At 37.8% G+C, this 21,321-nt stretch overlaps 1 protein-coding gene, 1 long non-coding RNA gene and 1 pseudogene across 2 annotated transcripts; 1 reads left to right on the top strand and 2 right to left on the bottom strand.

Annotated features, from left to right (window-relative positions):
• Positions 1–1,273: 1,273 nt before the first annotated feature.
• LOC143891938 (uncharacterized) lies at positions 1,274–1,648 on the top strand. Its single transcript, XM_077396429.1, has one exon. It carries the CDS (start codon positions 1,274–1,276, stop codon positions 1,646–1,648), a length of 375 nt encoding a protein of 124 aa, XP_077252544.1.
• A 1,539-nt stretch (positions 1,649–3,187) lies between these two features.
• LOC143893088 (uncharacterized) lies at positions 3,188–3,782 on the bottom strand. Its single transcript, XR_013255716.1, has 2 exons — positions 3,490–3,782; positions 3,188–3,400 (listed from the first exon to the last, which is right to left on the bottom strand). It is a non-coding gene; the product is annotated as an uncharacterized LOC143893088 (long non-coding RNA).
• Positions 3,783–21,048: 17,266 nt separating this feature from the next.
• LOC143847712 (small nucleolar RNA SNORD96 family) lies at positions 21,049–21,129 on the bottom strand (annotated as a pseudogene).
• Positions 21,130–21,321: the final 192 nt, after the last annotated feature.

Raw genomic sequence — 21,321 nt, 5'->3', positions numbered from 1 at the left:
ATCAAGCGTGTTTGGATTTCGTCTGAGGGATGATAGACTCAAGGGTACCCTTGCATAAAGAGCCCTTGATTGAATCCACATCATTTTCAGCTACTTTTTTTAAATCGGTTGTGAAAGTAAAATCAGTTTTTTTTATTGTAAAATCAGTAAAATCAGTTTTTCATTATAATTTCATTTTGATCAAATTCTTCACTCACACCCTCTCGAGTGCCTTAACTTGTGAATTTCTTTGAGAGACTTCTAAGGATCAACTAGTAATCATTCTTTTGAGTGTAAGAGGTGCTTTGTATTAGCCTACTAAGAGGCAAGAGAGCTAGTCATTTTCCTTTCTTCATTCTACTTTGGTGGTAGGGTCACCATAGCAACCCCTTGGAGAATGGAAGCTGGCAATCAAAGTGTAACAGTTTGATCTCTACCCGGCAAGCGATTGAGTACTTAGTGAAGCCTCAAGGAAGGGATCCTTGCGAGAGTGGATGTAGCCCATTGTTGGCCAGAACCACTAAAAAAACTCGGTGGAAGCCTCTTCTCTCTCACTTTACTTCATTTTCTTCCTGGTGCTTGGTAACACACTTGTTTGTTTTTGTTCCTTATTAATCCTTGGGAGAATGAAAGTAAATGATCCACGGCTCTGATCACATAAAGGCTTTGTTGAATTGAGATGAGTATTAATCACCTTCAAATAAGTTTTATAATTAATTTGATTTCAAAATTAATGAAGCAAGTTTTTAAATACCCAATTCACCCCCTCCTCTTGGTTTGCACTTGGGATTACAATTGGTATCAGAGCTAAGGTTCTTGATAAAGACAAAGGGTCTAAAAGAGAAATGGAAACCACATTAGGGTTCTTGATAAAGACAAAGGGTCTAAAAGAGAAATGGAAACCACATTAGGGTATGCGGAGGGTCATTCCACTTCTAGACCTCCATACTTTAATGGCACTACGTATGCCCATTTGAAAACCTGCATGACAATCTATCTACAATCGATGGAGATTCAAATGTGGGAATCGCTTGAAGATGGATATACAGCTCCCAACTACCTAAGGAAGGAATGGACAGACTACCTAAGGAAGGAATGGACAGAATGAGAAAAGAAAATGGCCGCTTCGAACTCCAAGGGCATGAACGCATTGTTTTGCGCTCTCACTAGAAAGTTCAATTGAGTCACTGTTTGTAAAATGGCCAAGGAAATTTGATCGACACTAAAAGTCACCCATGAGGGGACTATTCATGTGAAGGAATCCAAAATTAACCTTTTTGTCAACCAATATGAAATGTCTAATATGAAAAATGAAGAAGCAATTTCCGAAATGTTTACAAGATTTATTAACATTATAAATGAGTTGAAGTCACTTGGGAGGGAGTACTCCAGCATTGATCTAGTCAACAAGATCTTGAGATCACTTCCGACTAGATGGGATTCGAAGGTGGCATCCATCCAAGAAGCCAAGGATATCAGCAAACCAGCATTAGAGGAATTGAGTGGATCGCTCATTACATATGAAATGGTTCTCAACAACCGAGCAACCAACGAGAAGACACCAAGAAGAAGGGAGTCACTTTCAAAGCAAAGACGAATAGCGAAGGAGAAAGCGAAGATGGGAGATCTTGCCCTTTTCAATAAGAGGTTGAATAAATTTCTTAGATAGAAGAAAGAGAGAAAACCACCAAAATAGGAAAAGGATGAATCACTCCGGTGTTATAAATGCAAGAACATTGGACACATTAAACCCAATTGCCCCTAAAACAAGAAGACAAGTATTCGCACTCTTGTTTTCTTCGCACATGTCATGATAAAGGATCTCCTACATTTTGTCAAAACGGGTCCGGTTTCGCTAGTAGGATAACTGATTCAGATACTTGAGATCTGGCATAGTTGCTTGATTAGTCAACTCAACTCAACTCAACAAAGCCTTTATCCCAAACTAGTTGGGGTCGGCTAAATGAATCCTATAGAAAAAATTCATGAAAAAGGTAAAAGGAATCTACCCGGCTCTAATCCTGGTTCTAGTTGGGTTCTTCTACGTTGATCATTTTCTTCCATTGTATCCTATCCAAGGTCAAGTTCTCTGTTATGTTCTTAGCTATCAACTCTTTCCTCAATGTTTCTACCCAAGTTGTTTTCGATCTGCCCCTACCTCTTTTTACTCCATCAATTTGGCACGAGTCACCTCTTCTCACCGGAGCATCCAAAGGCCTACGTTAGATATCTCCAAACCATCTTAAACGGTGCTCTCTCATCTTCTCCTCAATTGGAGTCACCCCGACCTTTTTACGAATGTCTTCATTTTTAAGTCTATCTAGCCATGTGTGGCCGCACATCCATCTAAGCATTCACATCTCCGCTACACTCATCTTTTGCACATGATGCTTCTCGGTGGCCCAACATTCTGAGCCGTATAGCATGGCTGACCTCACAATTGTCTTATAAAACTTTCCCTTCAACTTGGTAGGGATTTTACAGCCGCACAAAACTCCTGAGGCAAGCTTCCACTTCAACCAACCTGCTCTTTTTCCATGGTTAACATCATCTTCAATCTCTCCTTCCTTATGTAGAATTGAACCAAGATAGCGAAAGATACCCCTCTTAGATACCTTCTGTCCAGTCATATTTACTACATCCTCATCCTGCCTCCTTACATTACTGAAGTTGCTTGATTACTACAAAGCAAAAATAAAAATACATAAATAAATCATCAACATGAGAATCATATTCAATGGAATGTCAAACCCAATCGTAGTAATGGCCCTTAAGCTCAACGAGGAGCGAAGTAAATAAATTGGACATTGCGTGGCATATTTCCCTAAAAATGCAATTTCCAAGGTTTTCTTGAATATGTACAATCTTTCGAAGTTGTGGTGAATTCATCAATAGGAGCACAATAAGAATGGGAAATAACGCTGGCGGTTGATTAATCTTTTCCTTTTTTTGCCTTATTTTCAGTAACAACACTAGCTTTTCTTTTCCATGGCACTTTGTTAAAAAACAAAGGCAGCATCATTCGTAGAGCTGTATTACACATCATGACGACCACGGATAAACTCCATCCACTGCATTTAAAGGTAAGAAAGCAACAACTATATCCCTTTAATCTTTTTTCCCTTATTTCTAATTGGCTATCAACTCAAGCTTCTTTATGATTAGCTTATTGCTAATGTAGATTCTATCCAAGGAAAAGCACCTGGCAGAAAATAAGAACCTTTCTTTCCTTAATATTCTGACCAGCAACATTGAAATGAAACATATGAACACTTTCAGGTAAGGCTCCAAGACAAGCATATAAAAACTTTGAGGAAAGCTTTAAAAATTCTCAAAATGACTTTGTTGGACAGTTCCATCATTGGCATTTTCAGCTTTTTGGTTGTTGCATTTCTGATTCTTACTTTTTTTAGCCTCGTGCCTGCATGGTAGGGACTACGTTAGAATGAATATTCTATGAGACAAACATAGAACTGACCAACTAAATGTTATTGGTAATTAGTAGATTACATGGTAGTGGTGATAAGTTGAGTAGTATCTTCCTCTGTCTCATTAAAAATACGATCATCATAATCCTCGTTCAAGTCCACTGAATATCTACCCACCCAATCAATATTGGTATGTCCTTCGCCATGTCTTATTCCCTTTCTAGGACTAACACCTTCATATTGAATAGGTGTTGCTGAGACTGCACGAACGGAATTATTTCTAGGGCTCAAAGCCGGTTCGACTGGAGGAGAAGAAGGTTCACAAATATTTCCATATAAAAAAGGATCTTCATAATGTTCCATTTGTATCCACCACATTTCTGAGCAATGACAATTTTTACATGAGATAATAGTCTAATGGAATGAGAATTCAAAGAATGACAATTTCCAGCTGAGTTAATATTTTACCTCTGGATGGGGATGGGTGTAGAAATAGTTCCTCCAACTTTGTACTCTTTAGTTATGTACAGACTCATAGAATTGAAGAGGCTATTCTCAAAAAGCAACATCACCATAGCTAGGTCATCATCATTTCGAATGTCGTATAACAAGATTTGATATGGATCCATGACATATAGACATTGTATAGATAATTAGACGCTGGTTCCTATGGTCCCAAATTTTAGGTGAACTAGATACTGAAATTCTGAAAATTTTATATGTCAATTCACAATTAAAGACATCTTTGTCCCGCCAATATACTGGAATGATACTTCATCCTTCAAGTACCCATCAACGTGTAAGATAAAAGAAATCCTTATTTCCACCATTTTCGCAAGCCATATTGGACAAGAATCAAAATTAAACCTTCTGAAACATTTATTACAAACCATGAACCACCATTTACAATGTTACAACTACTTTAGAATATTAGAACCACTATTTAACCAATCAAAACCACTAAATTGTGGTTCTAAAGCCTACATAATGGTTCCAAGTGTATACTATGTTTAAAACACCAATGATACACTCATGATCACTTTTACAACCAATATAATACTATTACAACATATCAACCACTACTTGCACTCTTGGAACCATAATTTACACTCTTAGAACCACTATTTAACCAATCGAAACCACTAAATTGTGGTTCCGAGGTCTACATAATGGTTTCAAGTGTATACATATGTTTAAAGCACCAATGATACACTCATGATCACTTTTACAACCAATGAAATACTATTACAATGTATCAACCACTACTTCCACTTTTGGAACCATAATTTACACTCTTGGAACCACTATTTAACCAATCGAAACCATTAAATTATGGTTCTGAGGCCTACATAATGGTTCCATGTGTATACATATGTTTAAAACACCAATGATACACTCATGATCACGTTTACAACTAATGCAATACTATTACAATATATCAACCTCTACTTGCACAATTGGAACCATAATTTATACTATTGGAACCACTATTTAACCAATCGAACCCACTAAATTGTGGTCCTGAGGCCTACGAAATGGTTCCAAGTGTATACTATGTTTAAAACACCAATGATACACTCATGTTTTACAACTAATACAATACTATTACAATGTACCAACCACTACTTGAACTCTTGGAACCATAATTTACACTCTTGGAACCAATATTTAACCAATTAAAACCACTAAATTGTGGTTCGGAGGCCTACGTAATGGTTCCAACTGTATAAATAGATGTTCTCACTGTTTACATAGTACCTCATTTTGATTAGAAAGAGTCATGAGTGTATGTACACACTTTGAACAACTATGTCTATTCTAGGAACCACTATTGATTGGTTTGGAATAATAAATAATAGTTCCAGGGGTATAAAAAGTGGTTCCGATATTTATAAATTGGTTCACACATGTAATCAAACATGATTGTATAAATAGGAATTTCATTCATGCCCTCTATACACACACACACAAAGAGAGAGAGAGGTCAAGATAAACATGGTAACCAAATAAAGAATGAAAATAAACCAAAGCACAAAAAACAGGAAAACCTGAAAACATGTAAAACATATTCCGGTGGAGGAGAATAGACCTACCGGAACATATGTTTATCACCCAAATAGAAATTTGTGAGAAGCAATGGAGATGTTTTTCAAAATACAATGGCAATGGAGCTTCTAACGTATGGCAATAGAGTTTCTCACGTTAGAAGGCTTGCGGAAGAAAATGGTAAAAGGTGAAATGGGTATGTGAAAAGTACATGGGAATTAGAGCCTAAAAAGGTGGAGGGAAAAGCACAGGGGGTATACTTGTCCTAAAAATAATATTTTCATACCTGACAGCCCCTCTTTGATGAATTTGAAATGTCTACCCTTAATCCTCAATTTCACCAAAACTTTGCACTATTATAATATTTTTTCTTTTTTTATAACCATTTTCTAGCCCGCGCAGTTTACTAGTTTTAAGATATACGGGTTCGAACTTCCTTATTAAGAGAAAAGAGGAATGATAGAATTAAGGGCGCCCCTAATGGTGGATGTGATCAGATCCAATGATTGTAGCCCGTTGATTGTCGATTGATCAAGCCTCATTTAGGATAGCCCTTCGCACAAGCATCTAATCATCTGGCCCATTCTCAACACTACTGTATTTTGATGATGGCACTCCTCACTTTATTAAAAGTACAGGATGGCATGCACCATAGGATGATCTAAACCATCCATTAGATGGGCTACAGCCTAAATAGGTTGTGCCCCAAAAATTAGTTCCATAGGTTGATCCTAACCCTCCGATCTATAGGGGGTTAGGATCTTCTAAATATCTTCTACTGCTATTGTTGTTGCAGTTAGTCTCTTCCCGGTGTACAAGTTGAAAAGAAGAAAAAGAAGCAAAGGGTAAGAAATAACCGCCATGGAAAACTATAGTATATGCACTCTTTCTATCTCCTGCTCAGGGTCCTCTATCTCAGTGCTATTATGAAATACTATATTCTTCAAAATGAACTCTATTGGTAAAGCCCAGTCGGCAGTAGTTTATCAAACCTCTTGTTGATGACTCCTGCAAGGCACCATTAACCAATATATTAGTAGCAGTGCAGTGCAGTGCAGTGCTGTGGATGTTGATGACGCCTGTAAGGCATATATACCAATCGTAAATCCAACACTGTACAAACCAAAACCTGCCTAAATTGACCTGGGCGCTAAGGTGAGAAATTATGGTTGATCCACCGTTCACCAAAACAGGGCAAGGCTAACTGATACTAAGGGGCCATGGTTTGGATACATGGATATTAGAATCTTGGATTTCCTCAAAATTGTAGTTGGGAGACGAGAGAAGGAGACCGACTGCTTCACTTCTCTTTCGAATCTTGGATTTTAAGTAAGAAAACCAGGTTTTAGAAATCTCTCCCGCATCCTGAGATTTCTAAAACCTGGAAACATGGGATAATCTCCTGCTCTCTTGCTCAAGGAAATAAGGGTGAGAAAACAGAAAACGACGGCTGCTCTCCTCCTCTCATCTCCCAACTACGATTTGGAGGAAATCCAAGATTCTAAAATTTGCATATCCAAACAGCCCCTAATTGATTCTGAAGAAATGTAGGTCCAAGTACCTTACAATGGATGATCTGTAAAAATAGTAATAAGTTATTCTAGGAGATGGTGATTTGGTTTTTAGAGAAGAAGCTCACAAGAGAGGGCACAGAACAGAGCAACAAAATTTTCAGTAATACAAAGGCATGTAAAGGTTGGGTTAAAGAACAGACTAACAATGCAACCTTTGGACATTCAGCAGCTACAGAAATAAGGAGACAAATTTGTGAGATCTACATAAAAACTAAGACCGATCAAAGACAGAAATTCAGACTTTCAACAATAATCATTGGAAAAAACTACTAAAGCGGGATCCCCTTTTGAAAATAAAGATGCAATTTAAAAGGACCACCAATTTGGTCACTCACATGGTTTTTCACATTCACATGTCATGACTCATGATAAGAGGATCTCCTGCATTTTTACAAAACAGGATCCAGTGTTGCTAGCAGCCCTCATAATCATTTGTACATTTATGATAACTGATTCTGATATTTGAGATCTAACATCGGAATGTCAAGAAAAGGCATTGATTTAACTCCTACTTAAGGGCAGAAGTTGGGGACAGGGTTAAACACACACACGCACACACACGCACACACACGCAATGTGAGAGCCAAGTATTGGATATTCGATACGTAAAAGAACCAAGGGTAGTGGAATAAGTAGTCAATAGGGTGGAGACAAGCATTAGATTTGCCCGGAACTTACCTCGGAGTCGGAGATTAATGGTAAGTAGCGTTTGGTTGTCAACTTAGTAGAGTAGTGGTAGGGCGTGTCATTACCAATATAGAGAGAGAGGAGAGAGAAAGGGCAACATTGGTAATAAATCCAAGCAAAATTCCACCTTTTCTATGGTTTTGGGCTTGGTTATTATAGGGAGGAGGACAAGGGTGACTCTGCAGCAGACAAGCAATGAATAACCAAGAGACACCTTCGGCAACCAAACAAGGAATTTTGCTAAAGTGGCACCCAAATGTCAAGTGAATAAAACTGAATTGAGGCACTAGGAAACGCAAAAACATAACAGCTGTCTGGCAAGAGAATGTGCAAGTACCCCATGGAGAGAGCCCAGAGTGCCCAAAAAAATGAAAAGAAAAGAAAAGAAAACTGAGGCTTTGTCATTAAGCAACCAGTCAACATCAAATGAAACCCTATTCAATTACAAATATGTGGGACACCTTGAACTTGATTGCAGAGCAGGTTGGTGTAGAATACTACACTAAGCTGTATAGACTGGACCAAACTAAATGAAAATAAAGACCACATCTAATGCAGATAAAAACCCAAAGGAGATTATAACCTATTCAATTAAGATCCACAGCAGCTAAGAACTAAGCCAAAGTAACAATTATATATACAGAACCACAATTGTCACAACCTCTGTCAACAGTAGAAATGTAAGCCCAAGAGGTTCAACCCTTCCTTGTTTTGATGTTCAACAAACCCAAATTGATTGTGTGTTGCTAGTAGCCTTGCTAGTGTTGTGCTTAAGCCAGGTTCCATGAAAATCAACATCACTTGTGAAGTGCCAAAAACAAGCTTGGAGGTGATCTAGTGTTGGTGGCCCTACTCATGGTCCATTAAAGATTCTCAAGATTGGAGTAAAGTCACATGAACAAAGAAGTTAAAGCTCGATCATAATCAAAGTGGAAGTCATGCTGGTTAAGCCAAGTTGAAGGTCAAAGTCAAAGCATGGACATGGAAGGTCAAGCTAGCTCATTCAACCATTAGACACAAAGGGATTATACAAGCTTAGATTGAATGGAGACCAATTTCAACTGTGGTTTGCAAGGTGTTTTCAAATATTATTTTTAAAGTCCACTTTTAAAAAGAGATTTTCAAAACCACAACTTAAGCCCTTTTGTTTATCAAGTTATATACTTCAAAAGGGGATTCAAAAAGTTTTCAAAAAATGGGCCATAAATGTTTTAAAACCTTCCCAAAGCTTAAGGTTAAATCACAAAAAATGAGAAAAGTTACAAATGAAAAACAAGAAGTTATGAGAACCAGATCTTGGACCAGACCTCTGGTCCATCATCTGCCAGGATATTTAACTTCTGTTGAAACCAGATGTCTAGTCTTCCATCTGGTTTGCAACCTGGGCAAAACCGGAACGTCTGGTGCGGTAAAAATACTAGCCGTTGGAGTAACGGCTAGTTGTATTTTTGACTTTTCTTGCTTCGAAAAAGACCATTTTGCCCTCCAACGGTTGTGTTCTTGTTTAGTCTATATATATGTGATCTAAAACACCATTAACACACTTTTGCAACTTGGGAAAAGATATATACTCGTGATTTAAAGCATTTCCAAGCATTTTTCAAAAGCTCTCTTCTTCCTTGCTCTCAAACTTGCAAACTCATAGAAGAAGAACTCTACAATCTTACTTGCAATCATCTTTGGAGAAGACACACTCAAGGCTCACTTATCATCAACTCAAAGGCAGATCTACCAAGCTCACTTGTACTCATTTTTTGAGAGTTGGATTAAGGTTTCTTGTAACATTCTTTTGGAGAGCCATTTGAGAGCAATCATTGTACATCAAGCCTATAAGAGGCTAAGAGAGATTCAACATCGTTTTTCTTCAACTATTTGTACGAGGGTCTTTGATTCGGCCCGATAAGATAGGTGAATCATTGTAAGAGGATTTCTTGATCCGACCCAGTAAGAAAGGAGGATCTTATGGTGGAATCGCCAAGGAGGTCTTGGCAAGTGGACGTAGACCTTAGTATGTACTAAGGTTGAACCACTCTAAAACTCTTGTGTGGTCTCTTCTTCCTCTCATCCTTCTTCCCATGTGATTGGTAACCTCTTTCCCTTTACATTTATTTTAATTCTAAGTTAACAAGGGATAGTTATAATTTCAATTTGAATTTAATCACATCTAAAATCTTTAAATCTTAATTAATTCCAATTCAACCCCCTCTTGGGTTGCCTAACCTAATTTCATTTGGTATCAGAGCACTAGGCTCTTACATAGAATTTTGATTGCTCAAATTTCTTCAAGAAAAAAAGATCCATGGCAACCAATCCCTCTTCATCTACACATGTTAGTCCTTTCGGAGGTGTCGAAAGGCACTCCGTTTCTAGACCCCCATTCTTTGATGGAACCAACTATAATCATTGGAAAATTAAAATGTCTTTTTATCTTCAATCAAATGATTATGAAGTGTGGGAGTTAATTGAAGGAGGATACACTCCTCCTACGAAAGAAAAGAGTGAATGGTCGGCGGACGAAAAGAAGAGAGCCGCATTGAATGCCAAAGGGATATACTCACTCTTTTGTGCTCTATCCCTTGAGGAATTCAATAGGGTTTCTACTTGCCAAACGGCAAAAGACATTTGGACCACTCTTCAAGTAACTCATGAGGGTGCAACCCAAGTTAAAAAATCTAAAGTAAACATGTTAGTGTTTGATTATGAAATGTTTACTATGAAACAAGATGAGACTATTTCCGAAATGTATTCTAGATTTACTAACATTATGAATGAGTTACTGGCATTAGGGAAGACCTATTTGAATATTGAGCTAGTGAACAAGCTACTTAGGTCTCTTCCACCATATTGGGATGCCAAAATTGATGCAATTGAACAAGCCAAAGATTTGGACAACTTGAAGTTGGATGAACTCGTGGGATCACTCATTACCCATGAAATGAAGTTAAAGAAGAGAGAAACTCAAAAGACAATTCTAAAGGAAGATGTCAAGAAAAAGGGGATAGCCTTCAAAGCACAAGTAGCAAGTGAAGATGAAGAAAGTGAGAGAGAAGCATGCCTAGATGACTTGACTCATGAAGTGGCTCTCCTCACCAAGAGAATCAACAAACTAGGAAGATACAACCGAAAGAAGGGAAGAAATTATAGAAGAAGCAAGTCTCCAAGAAGAGATAAGAACAAGCATGAGAAGGATGATGATCTAATTAAATGTAATGAGTGTGGAAAAGTTGGACACATTCGTCTGGAATGTCCCTCAGTAAAAAAGGATAGAGATCAAAGGAGAAGAAAAAAGAAGAAAAGCATGAGTGCTAATTGGAATGGCATTATTTGCTCATCCGAGAGTGAATCAAGTAAAAGTGAAGAAGCCAACCTTTGCTTCATGGCATTTGAATCACAACAAACCAATGTAAGTGCTAATCTAACTTCTTTCAATAGTTGTGATAGCAATGATAGTGATAGTGAGATTGAACCTCCTACTATTGATCATTTAATTGATACTTGTCAAAGAGTTAAGAGTGCCTTACTTGTTGAAGTTTCAAAAAATCAAAAACTTAGAAAACTCTTGAGAAAATAACAAAGGATTTTGGAATTTTGAAAAATGAAAACCAACTCTAATGATAACCTTGCTATGGAAAACGCTTTGCTTAGTAGTAGAGTTGATAAGCTCATAGATGAAAAAGAAAAACTTGATTTGGAAAATGAAAATTTGAAAGAGGAACTTGAAAAGCTTTTACTTAAACATACTTGTGGAAAGAATAAATTAGATGAAATCTTAGAAAAACAAATTATATGTGGAAAGAATGGCCTTAGTTTTAACTTTAACAAATTGCAAGGAAATTATCAAAATAGATTTGTTAAACCATCATTGGATACATATGCTAGCACCTCACATGATCATTCACATGCTAGTAACTCGAAATATACTCCTCCATGTCATTATTGTGGCAAACATGGTCATTACTATTTTGCATGTAAAATAAGATTATCCTCATCATATATTTGGGTTAGAAAAGATCGAGAATATGGAACTAACATTGAAGGACCCAAAAGGACTTGGGTACCTAAAGTGTAGACTTGATCATTCATTTTGTAGGTGTGCTTGAAGTCTAAGTCCGAATCAAAAAAGTGGTACTGGGATAGTGAGTGTTCAAGACACATGACGGGGAATAGCTCCAAATTTACAAGCCTGTCAAGAAAAAATCAAGGCTCAGGTAACTTTTAGGGACAATGCTAAGGCAAAGGTAAGGTACTATCTCATTCAAAGACCTTACCATCAATAATGTTTTCTAGTTAAAGGTCTTGTGCATAACTTGATTAGCATTAGTCAATTACTTGACAATGGTTATAAAGTACTTTTTGAAAACAATGAATGTATTGTCAAGGATTCAACTAACAAAATTATGTTTATTGCATCTAGAGATGGAAATGTTTTTACTATGTATCTTAATGATCTTTGTGACCAAAAGGTGAAATGCCTCTCCACTTTGGAAGACAATTTATGAATTTGGCACAAAAGACTTAGTCATGCAAATATGGATCCCATTTCTAGATTGTCATCTAAAGAAGTAGTTGTTGGTTTGCCTAAATTAAAATTTGAAAATGATGTTTGTAAAGAATGTCAACTAGGAAAACAAACTAAAAACTCTTTCAAACCAAAGAACATTATTTCTACATCTAGGCCCTTACAACTTTAGCATATGGACTTATTTGGTCCTATGAAAACATGTAGCATAGGTGGAAAGAAATATGTGTTTGTAATTGTTGATGATTTCTCAAGATATACTTGGGTCTCCTTCTTAGCAAGTGTAGATGAAACCTTTGATAAATTTTACATATTATGTCATATGCTACAAATTAAAAAGGGTTTTGCAATTAGTAAAATAAGAAGTGACCATGGAGCCGAGTTTGAGAACTCTCAATTTGAAAAATTTTGTAGTGAAAAAGGTATTTCATCATAACTTCTCAACTCCTAGAGTCCCTCAACAAAATTTGTTGTTGAGAGGAAAAATAGAGTGTTAATTGAAATGGCTAGAAGACCATAATTAATATGCTTCAAGATAACAAAATTCCTAAACATTTTTGGGCTGAAGCCGTGAATACTGCTTGTCATATAATTAATAGAGTAATGCTAAGACCATACACTCAAAAGACACCTTATGAATTGTGGAACAATACAAAACCTAGCATAAGTCACTTTAGAGTTTTTGGTTGTAAGTTTTACATTCTAAACATAAAGGACAAACCTACAAAAATTTGATACTAAATCGGATGAAGGAACATTCTTGGGATATTCATCTAGAAGCAAAGCATATAGAGTATTTAACAAAAGAACTCTAGTGGTTGAAGAAGCTATACGTGTAAAATTTGATGAAGTTTCTCACCCAATTGAAGATGATGATGAAATTAACCCTCAAACTAGTAAGATAATTGATGATATTGTTGAGTCATTAGATAATGTCAATCTAGCAAAAAATCTTGAAAGTAGACCCCCAAGTGAAGAAGAATTACGAAATCTTGTTAATTGATCATCCTACAACCCAAATCATAGGAGAAACTTCTGAAGGAGTTAAGACTAGATCACATTATAGGAATGTGTGTAATTTTCAAGCCTTTATATCCCAAATAGAGCCCAAATCGATCAAAGAGGCTGAACTTGATAAATTTTGGTCGATTGCTATGCAAGAGGAACTTAGCCAATTTGAAAGGAATAAGGTTTGGAAGCTAGTTCCTAGACCTAGAGATCACCTCGTTATTAGAACTAGGTGGGTATATAGAAACAAGCTAGATGAGCATGGGGATATCCAAAGAAACAAAGCTAGATTGGTCGCCCAAGGTTTCAACCAAGAAGAAGGTATTAATTATGATGAGACCTTTGCGCCAGTTGCTAGATTAGAATCCATTATGATGCTTCTTGCATTTGCATGTCATAAGAAATTCAAGCTATATCAAATGAATGTCAATAGTGCCTTCCTAAATGAGTACATTTTGGAGGAAGTTTATATTGAGCAACCTCCCGTCTTTGAAGATTTTAAAAACCCAGATTATGTCTATAGGTTGGATAAAGCCCTATATGGTTTAACGCAAGCTCCTCGTGCATGATATGATATGCTTAGCTCATTCCTATTAGACAAAGGCTTTGAAATGGGTAAAGTGGATAATATTCATAAAGAGAAAAGGACTTGATATACTCATTGTGCAGATATATGTAGATGATACCATCTTTGGATCTACAGATGAGAGTATGTGTGAGGATTTTGCCCAATCAATGCAAAGTGAGTTATAATGGGTGAACTCAAATATTTTCTAGGTCTTCAAATTCACCAATTGAAAATTGGGATATTCATAAATCAAGAAAAGTACACTAGAGAACTAATGAAGAAGTTTGGCATGGACACTGCTCAAACAAAATCTACTCCTATGAGCACTTCTGTCAAGCTAATCAAAGATGATCTAAGTCCCAAAGTTGATCAAAAGAAGTATAGGGGCATGATTGGTAGTCTATTGTACCTGACCTCTAGCAGACCTGATATTATGTTTAGCTTTTGTTTGTGTGCTGGATTTCAGTTTGACCCTAGAGAGTCCCACATTTGTACTGTTAAAAGAATCTTCAAATACCTTAAGGAGACACCTAGCCTAGGCTTGTGGTATGAAAGGAGTGATGAATTCAACCTAGAAGTATATTCCGATGCTGACTTTGCAGGATGTAGAGTAGATAGAATGAGTACTAGTGGCACATGTCAGCTCTTAGGAAAATCCCTTGTGTCTTGGTTTAGTAAAAAGCAAAATTCAGTTGCATTATCCACTACAGAAGCAGAATATGTGGCAGGTGGGGCTTGTTGTGCACAAGTTCTTTGGATGAAGAACACTCTAGTAGACTATGGTTTGAAATTTGAATGTGTTCCATTTCATTGTGACAACATAAGTGCTATAAATTTGACCAAGAACCCCATCCAACACTCTAGGCCTAAACATATAGAAATTAGACACCATTTCCTTAAAGATCATTCACAAAAAGGGGATATCTCAATAGAATACATCAATACAGATGATCAACTTGCAGATATATTCACTAACCATTAAGTGAAGAAAGGTTTTATCAATTAAGAAGTAGTTTGAACATTTGGAGTTTTAACCAAGTAAAAGAATTTAAAAGTTAAGATATTATATTTACTATATTTTTACTTGGATGATCTTTTTGATATTGACAGCATGTCTAGTTGGCCAAATCTTAAACTAAAACTCACTCAATTGGTTCTGTTAGCCTTCTTTGTTTCAAAGAGGGAGACTTTACCTACATCTCTAATTAACACACTTAACCATGGGCTCAAGCCACCATCTAGACCATGAACATGTCTATGTTATGTCCTTTGTATCAATTATATTGCCATATAAGCAAGATGCTTGGTGGGAGCAAAACTTGCCTACTCAAAAAAAAAAACAGAGATAAGGGACTTAACTTGAAAAAATTTCTACCCCACCTTTTAGATGTGACAAAAGGGGGAGAAATATGATAAACTGATTATGTCAAGCATGATTGTAGAATGATTGTCCGTCTTAATGTGTTTACTTCACTCATATCATGTCTATTCAATCTACCTTGCCACACCCTTGCTTAATGCCTTATTAATTTTAAAACCCATGTAATCCATGTTTATTTCAACTTGAGATAACTATTGTCATAAGCAAAATGTGAGGGGGAGCTACAATTACATCTTTAACATCTATAGGGAGAGCTTCCACCCCATAATCAATTTAGGTTTGTCATCATAAAAAAGGAGGAGATTGTAAACCCAAGAGGTTCAACCCTTGTTTTGATGTTCAACAAACCCAAATTGATTGTGTGTTGATAATAGCCTTTGCTGGTGTTGTGCTTAAGCCAGGTTCCATACTTCCATGAAAATCAATATCACTTGCGAAGTGCCAAAGCCAAGCTTGGAGGTGATCTAGTGTTGGTGGCCCTACTCATGGTCCATTAAAGATTCTCAGGATTGGAGTAAAGTCACATGAACAAATAAGTTGAAGCTCGATCACAATCAAAGTGGAAGTCATGCTAGTTAAGCCAAGTTGAAGGTCAAAGTCAAAGCATGGACATGGAAGGTCAAGCTAACTCATTCAACCATTGAACTCAAAGGAATCATACAAGCTTAGATCGAATGGAGATCAATTTCAAGGGGATTCAAAAAGTCTTAAAAAATGGGCCATAAATGTTTTAAAACCTTCCCAAAGCTTAAGGTTAAATCACACAAAAAATGGAAAAAGTTACAAATGAAAAACAAGAAGTTAGGAAAACCAGATCTTGGACCAGACCTCTGGTCCATCATCTGCCAGGATATTTAACTTCTGTTGAAACCAGATGATGGACCAGACGTCTGGTCTTCCATCTGGTTTGCAACCTGGGCAAAACTAGACGTCTGGCCAGACGTCTAGTGCAATAAAAAACTATCCGTTGGGAGTAACGGCTAGTTGTATATTTTACTTTTCTTGCTTGGAAAAAGACCATTTTGCCCTCCAACGGTTGTATTCTTGTTTGGTCTATATATGTGATCTAAAACACCATTAACACACTTTTGCAACTTGGGAAAAGATATACACTTGTGAATTAAAGCATCAGCTGCCAGGATATTTAACTTCTGTTGAAACCAGATGATGGACCAGATGTCTGGTCTTCCATCTGGTTTGCAACCTGGGCAAAACTAGACGTCTGGCCCATGGTTTTAAATTTCGGCCAAAACGAAATCGGTGGAAAACGAAACGAAATTCAAGGTGAGTCGGAAAAGTACCAAACTTCGCCGAAACGTTTCGGAAATTTCGGCCGAAAATTTCGGAAATTTCGGTGAAACGTTTCGGAAATTACCGAAATTTCACCGAAATTTTTACAAGATTTCGTCCGAAATTTCGTACCGAAACCGAAACCGAGATTTAAAACCTTGGTCTGGCCAGACGTCTAGTGCGGTAAAAAAACTAGCGGTTGGGAGTAACGACTAGTTGTATTTTTTACTTTTCTTGCTTGGAAAAAGACCATTTTGCCCTCCAACGGTTGTATTCTTGTTTGGTCTATATACGTGATCTAAAACACCATTAACACACTTTAGCAACTTGGGAAAAGATATATACTTGTGAATTAAAGCATTTCCAAGCATTTTTCAAAAGCTCTCTTCTTCTTTGCTTTCAAACTTGCAAACTCATAGAAGAAGATCTCCACAAATCTTACTTGCAATCATCTTTGGAGAAGACACACTCAAGGCTCACTTATCATCATCAACTCAAAGATCTACCAAGCTCACTTGTACTCATTTTTGGAGAGTTGGATTAAGGTTTCTTGTAACATTCTTTTGGAGAGCTATTTGAGAGCAATCATTGTACATCAAGCCTATAAGAGGGTAAGAGAGATTCAACATCGTTTTTCTTCAACTATTTGTACAAGGGTCTTCGATTTGGCCCGATAAGAGAGGTGAATCATTGTAAGAGGGTTTCTTGGTCCGGCGCGGTGAGAAAGGAGGATCTTACAGTGGAATCTCCAAGGAGGTCTTGGCAAGTGGACGTAGACCTTAGTATGTGCTAAGGTTGAACCACTCTAAAACTCTTGTGTGGTCTCTTCTTCCTCTCATCATTCTTCATATGTGATTGGTAACCTCTTTCCCTTTACATTTATTTTAATTCTAAGTTAACAAGGGATAGTTATAATTTCAATTTGAATTTAATCACATCTATATCTTTAAATCTTAATTAATTCCAATTCACCCCCCCTTGGGTTGCCTAACCTAATTTCAAGAAATAACATTCTATGTTTGGTTTATCACACCAAACTAAGGGTAGTATGGTGGAGGATATGGCAAAACACCAGACAAAGGGTAACCCCTATAACCCAATGGTTTATTCTCATACAAACTAGATCCAAGAAGAAGTTCTGAAGGGTAGAGAAGAGACTTTGGAGGGCTATATTGGACACTATAACCCAAAGTTGCTCCCAGATAACTGGTACCTGGGTGGTCATATTACCGTATGACCACCCAGGAGTAAAGTGCAACTGAGCCAGAGTAAGGTGCAGCTGAAACAGAGGAAGGCGTAATCCAATTTACCGACGGCCCACAAGGCTGTGGTTGTTGTTGATTGGGTGCTCTTTGAGGCACAGTGGGAACGGGGACAAAAGTGGTGGTGGTTGCAGCAGCTCGAGGCTTCTTCTGTGGTGGCTGTTGCTTGGGTTTAGGTGTGGGGCTTCCATTGCAGCACGTTTTTCGGCTGCCTTCTGCGCTTCTTTGTCTGCATTCTGATCCTTCTGCTGCTCCGACTGAGAAATGAGATTCTCAAGATTCACAGACGCGAATTCAGATTCAAGCTTGTATTTCCCTACGGATTTGACTACTGTTTTCAACGCATCAATTTCTTTTGCGATGGCCTCACTCTGTAGCAGAATAGACAGTATATAGTATCACTGAGAGGAAAGACATTTAAATATTTGAGGAATCTATATAATGATAATATATATGAGACCTAGCGGAGTGCTTGCCCTCTTTTAGGATTTCTTGAGCAACCTTCTTGGATTCCTCCAAGTATGCTTTCAACAATGGTCCTAGAGGGAACTTTTTTTTTATGGGTAAGCTGGGGTTAGGCAGACCCCTACGAGATATATAGATAAAAAAGAAAGATACAGCATGAAGAATAAGATGACAACCCCAACCACATGCGGAGAGGGGAACAAAAGGAAAGATAAGGGGCTCCAGGAAACTAGAGCCAGACAAGAGAAAAACTAAACAAAATAAACCAGCACGAAGAACTGCTCAAAACAGACACAAGCACCAACAAGTGGATCCAAAATAAGCACATCACAGACCATGAAACCCGAGGGCCCAAGAGGATCAAAGGGAAGACCTAAGATTTCTTGAGCGGGAAAGGGAGTCTGCAATGGGTAGGGGTTAGGAAGAGGAAATGGGATTTGGATTTTCTTTTCTGGACTAAATGCCAGGGCCCCGGATTAGAAGCCATGGCAGGGTTCTCGACTTTCTCCGATGAGAGGGGATCCTGAGGGGTAGCTTCAAAGGTGGATGAGTTGTGATACAGATCTTGGAGAACCGAAAATTTATATTTGTCGACTCTAATTTGGTGATCCGGAGTTCTGACTTATGTCTCTTTTCCATTAGCAAGATCTCTACTGACAGCATGAGGCTTCTTCTGAACAATTTCAGCATCCTTTGAACTTTGTGGGTGGGGCTTGAGCTGATTTGGGTTAGGGACAGCCATTTCATTAAGGGAAACATTGTTAGGATTCTTAATAACCCATTGTTGCTTTACAGAGTAAGAGGCCTGAGAGCAGCTTGGAGGGATCTGAGGGCAGTTTCCAATAGAGTGACTGAAATCATGGCAATTGTTGCAAGGAATGGGTTTCCACTCAAACTCAACAATCTGAGTTTCATCTCCTGTGGGGTTTGAATATGAATGACATCAGGGAGAGGCTTGGTTGCGGACACTTCAACACAGACTCTAGCATATTTTAGCCTCGATGCCTCTGGTGTTTGGGTATCCACATATAAAGGTTTACCAACAGTACTGACTAATTTACCCAGACCAGAAGGGGTCCAGTATTTGAGGTGAAGACCCGGAAGTTTATCCAGATGGGAATCGAAGACAACTTCAGTTTCTCTAGGGCGCAATCCGGGAACCATATTTGCAATATGAGAGGTCTCCCTCCATAAGTTGTAGATGATTCCAATACTTTAGTGCAATCCTCCTCCGAGTTAAATTTGAAAAGGAAGAAACTATTAGAGAGAGCAATAAGATCAAAATCTCCTTTTAACTGCCATATTCTAGAGAGGTGATTCTTGAGAGCTCTGTAATAAGGCCTCTGGCCCAAGAAGTACCCGAGAAGGCAGTTTTCCCATTTGGATTTTACTTCATTGAAATCACCTTCCCTGAATGCAGCCATTTGAATTTCAAAAGCATAGACAAATTTCACAGCTTCAAGCTGCTTCCCCTTGCTGGCTAGTTTCTGAACAAAATCTGATACAGATAAAAAGCTTACTGGTCACTGGAAGAACTTATCCACAAACTAATGAGCAAAGATCTCAAATTCCTCATTCATTTTTCCAGCAAAAAGCTAGGTAAGCCAGCCCAAAACAATCTTCAAAAAATAACCCAACTACCATATCACACCAAGAGATGAGAACTCCATACAATTAGTGACGTATTTTTACTATTTGATATAGCCACATAAGATTCGCATGGATGGAACCTGTCCTGACATATAATCTCATTCAAAAATAGAAGGAAAAATATAATTATCCAAAGCAGAAGTGAACCTTGATTGGTGATTTCAAGAGTGATGTTAAGACCACCACTGTAAAACACCTAAAAGTTGTCGGATTGTTGCATGTTCAGTAAGAGAAATATTGTTGCATGGATTCTTTGACCCCCTATGCCGAATCCGTGTCAAAACGTCTCCACAAGCGAATCGGACATGGATTCGCGTAGGACACACCGGGATTCTTGTCGTAGCTGTGTCCCTCACGAATCCTTTTTTTTTTGGACGAATCCAAGTCATCGTTGTCTCTTTTAAAATGCGAATCCTGATAAAAACTCGCCTCGACCTAAAAAAAAATTCATATATATATATATATGAGAAAAGGGTTCCTAAGGGTGCCCTCATATAGCTTATATGAGGTGGCTCTTTCAAAACATAAGGGCCCCACATTGTTAGGATGATCCGAAGCATTCATTTGAAAGGCCACATCATAGATATGGTGTGTACAAAAAATCAGCTCCATTGGATCATCCTAACACCTCCAAAAGTAGGGGCAAAAATGGGTAGACACATTTTGTCCACAAATCTGCCCATTTTTGCCCCCACTTTTGGAGGGGTTAGGATGATCCAATGGAGCTGATTTTTTGTACACACCCTATCTATGATGTGGCCTTTCAAATGAATGCTTCAGATCATCCTAACAATGTGGGCCCCCTATGTTTTGAAAGAGCCACCGCAGGTAAGCTTATATGAGGGCACCCGCAGGAACTGTATTCTCTCTCTCTCTCTCTCTCTCTCTCTCTCTCTCTCTCTCTCTCTCTATATATATATATATATATATATATACATTTGAATTTTGAAATTTTATTCTATTTAAAAATTACCGAATCCACGAATCCTACTTTTTGGGGTTTGCAAAATCCGACACCTCGAATCCGTGTCGGATCCCGACACGCAAATCAGAATCCATGCAACGCAACTCAATGACAAGAAGATACAAAACTACAGCAAAAGTATCAGAGAGATTGTCCACAATTTACAAATTAAAAAAGAGGATCACTCAAACACGTGATGAAGGCAATGGACATAAATAAGTAAAAAGAGGCCTCACAATTGAAGAATAAACATCAAGGCTTCAAAAGCCATTCAGTCCCGAAAGATGGTGTTTATCTCATCACTGCCCAACAATGTGAAGACTCTAGACCCTAGAGTGCCATATTGTCAAGATGTTTTTTCCATACTAGAGGAGCACCCAGACATTGGCAATACTTCCATGAAACGGCAATCAGAAAGCCTCACAAGATATCTAAAGGAGCAAACGTGGATGCTAGATAAGCATTCTTCAGCACACAAAGTTGCTAGCTAAACTGGAGTG

Source organism: Tasmannia lanceolata, unplaced genomic scaffold (assembly GCF_043159265.1).
Source record: "Tasmannia lanceolata isolate RefF3 unplaced genomic scaffold, GAP_Taslan_0.1 ptg000015l, whole genome shotgun sequence".
NCBI lineage: Eukaryota > Viridiplantae > Streptophyta > Magnoliopsida > Canellales > Winteraceae > Tasmannia > Tasmannia lanceolata.
The sequence above is the reverse complement of the archived record's forward strand: the minus strand, read 5'-3'. Positions and strand labels throughout refer to the sequence as shown.

Excerpts from the sequence above, each read along its gene's own strand:
- LOC143891938 (XM_077396429.1), top strand. The coding sequence starts at position 1,274 with ATGTCTAATATGAAAAATGAAGAAGCAATTTCCGAAATGTTTACAAGA.